The sequence below is a fragment of the Amphibalanus amphitrite genome, unplaced genomic scaffold, assembly GCF_019059575.1.
Source record: "Amphibalanus amphitrite isolate SeventyFive unplaced genomic scaffold, NRLGWU_Aamphi_draft 000854F_arrow, whole genome shotgun sequence".
Lineage (NCBI taxonomy): Eukaryota > Metazoa > Arthropoda > Thecostraca > Balanomorpha > Balanidae > Amphibalanus > Amphibalanus amphitrite.
Window position 1 is genome coordinate 145,596 of NW_024882348.1, and position 9,915 is coordinate 155,510.

The following is a 9,915-nucleotide window of genomic DNA, read 5'->3' on the forward strand; positions in this document are numbered from 1 at the left end:
TATGTTTATGCCGAATTTCCAAAAGTGTTCCCCTTTTTTTTTCTCTCTCAACTCTGTAAGTGAATATCCGCCTCCCCAACCGTCAGCCTACAATCATGCCTTGTTTTCGCCTAATTACCCTCAGCATTCACAAAGATGTAACGAACCCACGCACCCCAGACTTGAATTGAAATTTAACGTAAGATCGCCGCCAGTAGTAACTTGATGCCTAATATAATGCCGTCTATTAATGAAATGTCTCAAGGAGTCAATAAAACCAACCTTTAAAGTAAGGTGAAACAAGAGGCGCAGCTCATGGCATAGGGTGAATAGGTCAAAAACGCCCCCCTTAAGCGCGAAACCTTCTGACACTCAACCCAACACAGATTACTTAAACCTTTGGGCACCATCATGTAGCTCATTCTTTTTACTACGCGTTGAGACCAAGAAAAGACACCTGCGTGTGGTATTTAACCCCCCAAAAGGGTTTTCGCATACCCTTACAAAAGGGCGTTTTGCCCCATACCCTGGGTAATACGCCCACACCCATGTGCAAAGCGCCCCCACCCCATCCATCAACAGAAAATGATAAACATGGCAGAACTTGACGTCATTCTGACGTCATTTGTGGTCAACCTATCATAGCCTTTGGAATAAAATTTTGTTGCAATGTGTAAAATGGATGCCCGGAGGAGTCCTGAAAGTTTGGTGACGATATCTGCAGTCGTTTAGGATATATCAGCAAAAAAGGACAGGGAGAGGCCTTTTCGGCCCCGACCTACAGGGCGCTACCCTGCACTCTCACCACCGTGCAAAACGCCCCCCTTTCAGAAAACTGGGGGCGTCTTGCCCCATGCATCGAGTAGGCGTCTTGCCCCATCCACTCCATTTCCGGTCAACAAAATATTGACAAAAAACGCGCCACTAACGCCGCAGCATAATACATTCAACAGAATGACAATAAAACGCAGTTTTGAGTGATGTGCACAATAGCAAGTTTTGTGATATAAAGAGGGCATCAAAATATTAGGAATCTTCTGTAAAAACAACAAAAACCACACCCAAAACCAACATCAGCACCTACCCACGCTGCTCCTCAAGACGCAGAACCGGAAATAGAGACCTACGTAAACAAGCAGCTGACTGTTCTGAAAGACAGGATAAAACACCTATCCGTCGATAAGAAATACGATTTTTTAGGGGAGGCGTTTAACCCAGGGGTGCGTTTTCCCCACAGTTACCCTATCATCATGTAAATTCCTGAAAAATCAGCGCTTGGTCCCTGAGCATGGATATCTTCAGCGATCGGTGCCCAAACCAGTCATAACTTACTATTACGCATTTTGTCATACCCATGATAGACGCCTTACGTTACTTCGGGAAACGAAAAATGGTCACATTGACTTTAAGCCAAAATCTGAGTAAGAATTTTTTTTCTTGAAATCGTTCCAAACGAACCGTTCAATACGTATTACAAACCGTTCAATACGTGTTAAAGCAGGATTTCTCTAACAAGAAAAGGTTACAGGACAAGTGATAGGGGGGTTTCCCACTCCGTATAATAATCAGTGTTCTAAATCTTGTTGTTTTATCTAGTTTAAGTATCGCCCTCCCAGACCCCTTGAGTGCGAGACGCGATTTAAGATTTTTCATTAATTAATGATGACGAAGGGTCGGTTTAAGGCAATGCAGCATATGTATCTCTCGCGGACGGGGCTAGGCATCAATCCCCCGATGGCTAGTGACCCGTGCGTACTAGTGGTGTCAATCGGAACTTGAATCTTCGGAATTCCGATTTTTTTGTCCAATGTCCAATTCGGAATTCGGCTGGACAATGACAGCAGACTTTGGACAACTTTGGACAATCGCTTGATACACCTCAACATTTTTATAAAGTAAGCGTGTTTAACATTGTTTGGCTATTAGAAAGCTCAGCTTTCGATGTGATTACCACTTTTGAGCTGGTAACGATACATTAAAAGCAAATTAATTAACGGTGTTGAGCGTAAACTATTGTGTAGATGTCGGACATCTTTGGACAAATGGCTGGCTTGGACATTTTTGGACGGACAGTCGACGTAAGTATTGGACATTGGACGGACATTGGACATATGTTTTCTGAAATTGACATCACTAGTGCGTACACCACTAGAGGACATGGGACCAAGGTCGGTTAAAACAAGGACAAGGATAACGTTCCACACTGTTGTGACGGCCGCCGGGATGGGCGAACCTCGCAATTGATCTGGGTCCCCAGGCCGTTGATTCCTCGTTGTCGATTCTCTGTCTCCCTGTCTCTATCTCTCTCCCTCTCTCTCTCTCTCTCTCCCTCTCTCTGCTCCTCGCTCTCTTTCCGTCTGTCTCTCGCTCCCCTCCGCCCTCTCTATCTCTTCCTGTTAGTCTTTGTCTCTGGCTCTCTCTCTCTCTCTCTCTCTCTCTCTCTCTCTCCGTACCCCTCGCCACCCCTATCTCAGTGTCTTCGCCGTCCCCTCCCCGTCTCCCCCTCGCGCCCTTCCGATCTGTTACCCCCGCCTCCTTTTTCCGTCCCCACCACCCTCGCTCACACTCTCCCATCTATCGCTCTCTCCGCCTCTCATCGCTCTCGTCGCTCCTCTCTGATCTAACCCATCCTTGGCACAGGCCAAACACTTTCAAGGGGGCCGCGTGGGTGTTTATTGAATCAATCAGTGAAGACAATTTTAGCAAAAAGACCATCGGAAAAAAAATCCGCCCGCCGGGCCGGTGCTCGGGGCGGGCTAAAACTCCCCCGACAACGACCCGGGCGGGCAGATGCCGCCCAGCACCGCCCAGCGGAGGAGGGGCCGAACCCCCGGCCGGGGGTTGGTGATGTCGGCGGCGACGTGAAGCATTATCTGCCGCATCCGCAGCAAGTCCAGCCGCAGCCGGGCTACTTCTTTCTTGGCAGACTCCTGAAAGAGAGAAAAATGGTGAGGAGTGTACCGTATCAATCACGAACGACAAGGGTAATTAATTACGGGAAAGAGAACAAAAAGGGAAAAAGGGGGGGACTTGGAAAAAAAAAAACACCAGCAACAACAACCGATTTAGGCCGTAGGATACTAATGGGACCCGGGATGGAAAAAAACACATTTTTCCAAATAAAACTCCCAAGTGCCTCACATCTTTAGCACTAACACGGGAAACTGAGTACAAAGAAAACATTATTCAAATTTCCAAGTACCTCACCTCCTTGATCTGCAGAGCTGTCTCCAAGTTGGTAATTTGGCGCCGCAACTCTTCGATCTGCACGTCCCGAGGATCCGGGAGTGGCGGCTCTGGCGTGTAGCGGGGTAACGACCCCGCTGTCGCCGAGGACATATCGCTCGACGGCGACCACGGCTCCGGCGACGGGGATGCCGGTGTGAGGGGCGGGCTCCTTAGCGGCATGTTCTCTGAGTGACGTCTCGATACGGAATGAATAGATCTATCGGGCCTAGTCCCCTCGGACCCGCCCAAAGGGATGCCAAGCCCCCGGGCGAGGGAGCCATTAACACCTCGGTGCGAGTGAAGGGGGAAATGGAAGGAGGCCATGACCGACCGTGGCCGTGACATTCACCGATATCCACCTCGGCGGCGAGGAGTCGCATGGCGAACGACGAGGCAGCCCAGCTCCTAGCCGAGCTATTTCAGCCCGAAGAAGCCCAGGCTGAGCCGGAGTTTACCGGGCTAGAAGCTAGTGAGGCAGCTCATCACGCGGCGGCCGCTGCTCTCGCCGCCCATCGAGCCGCACGCCAGTGCGGGATTGCCCGGATTCTCGCCCGCCGCGATCTGGAGCGGGCCCGCGACGCAGTACGAGCCGCCGAGGCCCAGCTACGAGAGGCCGAGGCGGCAGAAAAGGAAGCCCGGAAATCTTGGAGGAAGGCTGCACGGACGGCGGCTCGTCTAGCCCGGCTCGCCCGAGAAATGACCGCCGACAGTGATTCCGAAGACTAAAACCCAGGACAAACCCCCGATTGATATTGTGGTGACGCTATTAATTTTTTTGTTGTATATACTTGTGTGTTATTAATAAATGCAATGGAACTGAATTCGGCCGTCAAATATACCTGAATCGATCAAACGGTTCTTTTTATCCTAATGGAATTCGGGAGAGGGGCGGTCCGCCGGACAAGTGGATTTGGGAAGATATCGAAAAGGGGATGGATGGCGCGGTCGGTAAGAGGGGGGGGAGACCTGAAATTATGGGCGTTTCTCATTCAGCTAAGAACCATTGTTTAGAAAAATGAAGTGATTTTTTTTTTTTTTTTTTTTGTTTAAGAGGTTTCAGGGCCGGAGTATAACTGTGAATGAGTAAGGAATATCGTTTGAACCCGGCCGGGCCCAGCCAAGACCTTAATCCTCACATTGTCCAGGGATCGAACGGGAACACGAAAAAAAGGGGGTGATTGGACTCCATTAGCACTAAGGAATGATATCATATTTTCGGCCACCTGCGGCGACCCCTGGTCAGAACGACACTCTGCCAGCGCCACCTACATCTCTAACGTCGGCATTGTGCGTTCCGGCCAGCGCCGCCACACAGACTGCACTTGCGTGCCGCCTGGTGTCAGTTAGAATAAACTCTGGTTCCCAGGCCTGCCGTGAGAGGTCGCAGCGGTGGTACACGTTATGCGTGCTGACTTCGCCTAACGATAACAGAGTCTCTCATAATGATATCGACGCGAAACTCGGTTGTATCCCGGTATCTCACTAAATTAAGCCCTTGAAAAAAAAACTGATAGCTTTTTAACGCATGAGTCCGGTCAAGTTACTGATAACCAGGCGGGCTGATTGATACCTTATTGATCAGTGAGTAAATGCGGCAGCGTGCTAATGTTACCATAGAAGACCGATCAAGGAAGTCGTTGAGTCTCACGCCATGGATGCAGCCGATACCACCGCCGACCGGGGAAGCGCGGCGATTCATACAGCTCTCAGTTGTGCCCCCGACACGAACAAATTCCGGCATGCCGTTGATCAACCTACTGGGAAGAAATGATAAATTCGAGTCAGGTCAAAATCTACCAATTAACAAATAGCAACGTCCGATTCCATCCATCTGAAGAATCATGTTAACATTGGTGAACGTAACGGCAAATCACTGGTCGTTGAAGGGGTGAACTCATTTAGCATGGTAAATAGTTTGTCAGTCGATGCGAGCTACCTTAGAGGTCCTCACACTAATCCACAGTATTGGTCAAAATCGGAGAGAGATGGGTTACTGTGTCTCAAGGTAGAACCCTGAATTATGAAACGGGCACGTTACTCCAGTCAAACATGGCAAACAGAATTTAACTAAAGTAGGAATTGAAATGCCCCATTGTGTCTACTAGCAGGTTGCATCTTCAATGAACGAGAATTGAGGGAACTATAGCTGTAATACTCACTGAATTGCAGACTGTCAGATTCCAGTAACATTAGGAGCCAGGGAAGCGGCTGTGAGGTTCGGACAGCGCCTGGTCTACTTTCGGTGTCTTTGCTCGTTGTATCAGTCCAGTTCGAATGAATTTTTAAGTGTTTGATGGTTTCAATTGGCTATAGGTTAAACTTCTGTGTACCAAAATTTAGATAAAGTTGTGAGGCCCTCTGCCATAGGTGATAGCCATAGGTGAAATGTTCTAAGCATCATTTCATGTAAGCTCATGATATTGAATCTTTTCACTGATTGATGGCAATCATGTGAATGGTTAATCCCTGCACAAAGATAAATTTTGACACAATGAACAGGACGTAGGCGTGATCCCACTCAAATCTGGGCAACCAATTGCGTTTGTGTTTGACATTGCACCTAAACCCGATTAGTCAGACATGCTCCATCACATCTCATCAAGGACTTAACAGCCAGAGACAAACACCTCCATAGAAGGTACTTTAATTATGCCCATTGCACAAACACTTGTTAAATCGTTCAGATACGTAAACTAGAAGGATTACATGATAGCTCAATTAACGTACACCAAGGTGAGTTAATTTCTTTTCTTTTAGTTTTGCCACAAACAATCCCTATAGCTGGCCTGGTAAACATCAAGGATCACCCGTCCTGTTGCTATTAACCCAGCTGATGACTGATGAGCAGGAACAACCATATGACCTTGCCGCGCCGAACCTCAGATAACCTCCACCCCGATCTCATGTGCAACATGGAAAACTACTGAATATCACCACTGTGGTTATAGTTTGGAAGAATATTTGGAAATTACGGAGGCCCGACTATTACAAACCGGCATTAGGTTATAACAGGCAAACAACGCCCAAATTCAGTCACAGTTTTTTTCTTCCATTTACATTAGTGTCAGCCAAGAAATAAACTTAACAGTTAAATTCTCATCATGACCAGAAAGGTTAATAGGAACAGCTCCTTGTGCCATCTAATTCAGACAATTGCCAAAAATTGACCAATCAGTAGCTAATAGTTGGCCCCATACAGACAAAATTGAGTACAAGGAATAGTCTGTGGACTTGATCCCATTCAATATAAGGCTAATCTTACTCGAAATTAACCATGCTTGTTAACAAGATTGGCCAGTGATACGCCCCATTACCTAGCATCAGGGACAGCAACATGACAAATTACCGAACGTCATCACTGCATTGACTGTGGTTGCTGGTTTTGATGAATACCTAGTCGGAATTTGAAGGTGGCAGACTATTACTAAATTGTAGCAGGTATATCAGGAAGGCATCAAAATTTGGCTTATCCAAATTTCCTTTAAAATACCAGCCAAGAAATAAGGCTACCAACTTACTCTTGATTTAGAATGGTCCACCCTCCACCCTGCAGGGACCTGAGCAACTCACCCGCATTTCGGAATCTCTGTATTGGTTGAATTATTTGATCATGGCAAAAGTAACCACTCATTATATCAAGTAATATACGCTGAATAACTTGTATTTTTTTTTTTTTGGACTGTTTGCAATTATATCCGGCCTGAACTAAATTCTGCCCAACAGATAGTACCTACAAGAACCCATTCATATTGTGCAGTGAATTCAAACTCGAGCCTCACACGTGGGTCTAGCAGGGCAAACAAGTGAATTATATGACATGTCGCATGAAATTCAAAAAAAAAGGCAGTCAATATATCATTTGAAATTGAGCCGAGTCCGGAGAATCAAACTGAGGCAAACTGTGCGCACACCTCACTTACCAGTCCGCCACAAATACTTACGAACCAAGAGGAATTACGGTAAAGATCTAGGTCCAATATCAAAATTTATCGATAACCCCACCCAATTTACAGTGAAACTAATAACTTTCCACAATTATCACTGAATCTACGCCGCGGCAAAATCCGGCTCTCTCTATCGTCTGGAGGTTTCGAAAGATGCTCTCCAGAGATGGCGCTAGTAAATTTGGCTGACATGACGTCATGCTTAAAAGTGATGAGTTTTGTGAGAGCAAATGTAATAATAGTTGAAAATTTTGTACTTTCGCTTAATTGAGAAAAAATTAATATACGATTGTTCAAAACAGCGTTTTTCTCATTCATCCTTCATTGTTTTAAGAGGAATATAGACAGTTAAATTCTTTTTTCTTGACCGCAATTCGCACACGCACTAAATTAAAAGCTGGAGTTTTGTGCGTTCGTAAATCGTGATTTGAGAAAATAAATTGACAATAATCTTTTGCACTTTTGCTTTACAATCAGTTTTCAATGCAGATAAATGCATAAATCATTCGAAAATAGGCATATCTTTGAAATATTATGATTTTCCACAAGCAAATTTTTCCAAAAACTTGAACTACTTACAACTGACGAACGCATCCAATAATCTGGATGTCTTAGGATGAGTTCGTCATTTTTTCCCAAGGAAATACGATACAGTTTAAGCTACTTTACCGATTTATTAGGGTACTTTTGCTAATGAATTGATAAATAAATGACAACAATTAATCTCATTATCAACCATACTCGGAAGAATTTTCTTCGCATAAGCGCGAACACATCCGCGTTTTCATGAAAAGTAGCGCCTGCAGATGTCAGGACTGCTGCTTTATGTTTCGCAAGGTGGCGCAGCGCGCAGGGTACCGACTACCGAGGCTGAGGTCTCCAGACTCTCCACCACGATTTAGCTTGGAAATGGCCAATGGGGAAGGTCTCACCCCAAAAAACGGACGCCCTTTTACACAGCTGCATAACGAGAATGAATTATTGGCATAGCTGACCATACGTCCCCTCCCCCTCTCCGCCCCAGCTCAATTGAAAATATCGCCTATTTTCCTTAGTCAGTTATATTCTGACTAATTTCTCACTCTTCCCAGTAAACCTTAAAATGCATGACGCAGATGTCCACTGCGTAAGTCGTGTGCTTGCGTAAGTGTGCCAACTATATAGTGTTGCCTACACTCTACAGTGCCTACTGCTTCCACCGTTGTTATAATTGGTGATTCTCAGGTCAAAAGTTACACAGTGGTCTCAGAGAACAATCGTTTCAACAAATTAACGATTCAAACCGTTGCATTCTACTTATATTCCGGTCAGTTCTGCTACTAAACGATTCCGGCAAAACACTCTTTAGGTTATGTATTAGCGAACCACCACACAAAATTCGCCCAATCAATGGTCAGTTATTACTGCTGGGCTGAACCGTCATACGCTATATAGCCTATTGCAGTCAATATTTTCAGAACGATACCGACTGACGAAATACAACGTATTCGCGGATTCGCACATACGTTGGCACCCAGGTGGCCTGTCAGCAGCCGCACAAATTGAGATGGTACACCGTAAAGCATGCCTTTCCACACAGGCACAAGCACAGGGACACAAATTCTCAAAATCCAAACTTATTCTAACACTGGTCAAATACTAATAGGCATAAAGTTTTGAGGTTTTCTCATGTTCATTCTTCTTTCAACACACGCGGCAGACTGCAGCAGAACATCTCACAGAGCTGCGCTGGATGCAGTCATGAGCTGGGACACGGTTTGTGACCAATGACCGATCGGGGGTGCCAGCCTCCTCCCGGCACGCGATGCACTGGCCGCCGCGCAGTCGATGTCGGGGCACCGCCGGCATTCGCCGACAGGGTTCCATCCGATTCGGTATATTGGTGGCAGCCCGAACAGTGACCCACGCGAAGCTGGTGGACGTCGATGGCCGATGAGCGATGCCCTTCCGCGACCGGCGGTGGCAGTCGGTCCCACATCAAGAACAGATACCAGTCATGCGGTCAGTCGGCGACGGCGCGGTCGCGAGCCGATCTGATGGTCGCGCGGTGGGCGTTGCCGACGTCCACCGGGACCGTCGACTGGGAGAGCGCGGCCGCCTCTTGGCCGCCGCCTCTGGTCGGCGCGCTCGTTGCGCTGTGGGACGGCATCCACATCTGCAAGTCGTTCACTGTGAAGCGGTCGTTTGACCGGACCTGGCAGGCGGGGAAAGGGGGCCTCAGCTGAAGTAAAACCATCCCTCAGGCCAGGTTGAGCTGGCTCTCCACCTCACCATGTTAGATAAGCGGACACCCTCGTGATCATCGCAGCGATGATTGCCAATTGGTGTGTCATTATGGGAGAGGATGCCAGCCTCCTTTGCAAGATAGTCTGCCTTTAATATAGTGCAGCCCGACCCATTGCCTGTGGCAGCAGACTGGGCTTGATAATGCAGTGCAGGACACACCAAAGTAAGCGGCCATCTGTACCCCCTGTGCAGTAGGGCTGACTCAAGAGCCCAGAGTTGCCCTCCCCCCACCATTCTGTGCACGTGATAACTGGATGGGACATGCCATGATCAGCATCTGTTCAAAAGCTGCCCTAAGCATGTAAAGCTCCACTGGCATGCTCAAGCATGGTCACAGTCAGTTCTCACTTCTCAGTTGAACCTCCAATGGAAACCCATCACAAAGTAGAGATCAGGGCGCCTCTCACACTGCAGCACACTCAACGACTGAGGCACCATCTCATCACTTGCAGGTGGTTCTTGCCAGGAGCAATGCCAG

General features: G+C 47.3%; 1 protein-coding gene across 5 annotated transcripts; it reads right to left on the bottom strand.

Moving 5' to 3' along the window:
• Positions 1-2,634: 2,634 nt before the first annotated feature.
• On the bottom strand, positions 2,635-7,275 carry LOC122367162. Of its 5 annotated transcripts, none has more exons than XR_006254011.1 (3): positions 7,149-7,275; positions 3,187-4,964; positions 2,635-2,909 (listed from the first exon to the last, which is right to left on the bottom strand). XR_006254011.1 is itself a non-coding variant. In XM_043340031.1 (3 exons), the coding sequence occupies exons 2-3, from the start codon at positions 3,385-3,387 to the stop codon at positions 2,736-2,738; spliced, it is 375 nt and encodes a 124-aa protein (XP_043195966.1). In that variant the 5' UTR covers positions 3,388-3,392; positions 7,064-7,275; the 3' UTR covers positions 2,635-2,735. The 5 variants fall into 5 exon arrangements, 1 of the variants encoding a protein (XP_043195966.1); XR_006254012.1 differs by having other exon boundaries at positions 3,187-4,961; positions 7,128-7,275; XR_006254010.1 differs by having other exon boundaries at positions 7,128-7,275.
• Between the last annotated feature and the right edge of the window lie 2,640 nt (positions 7,276-9,915).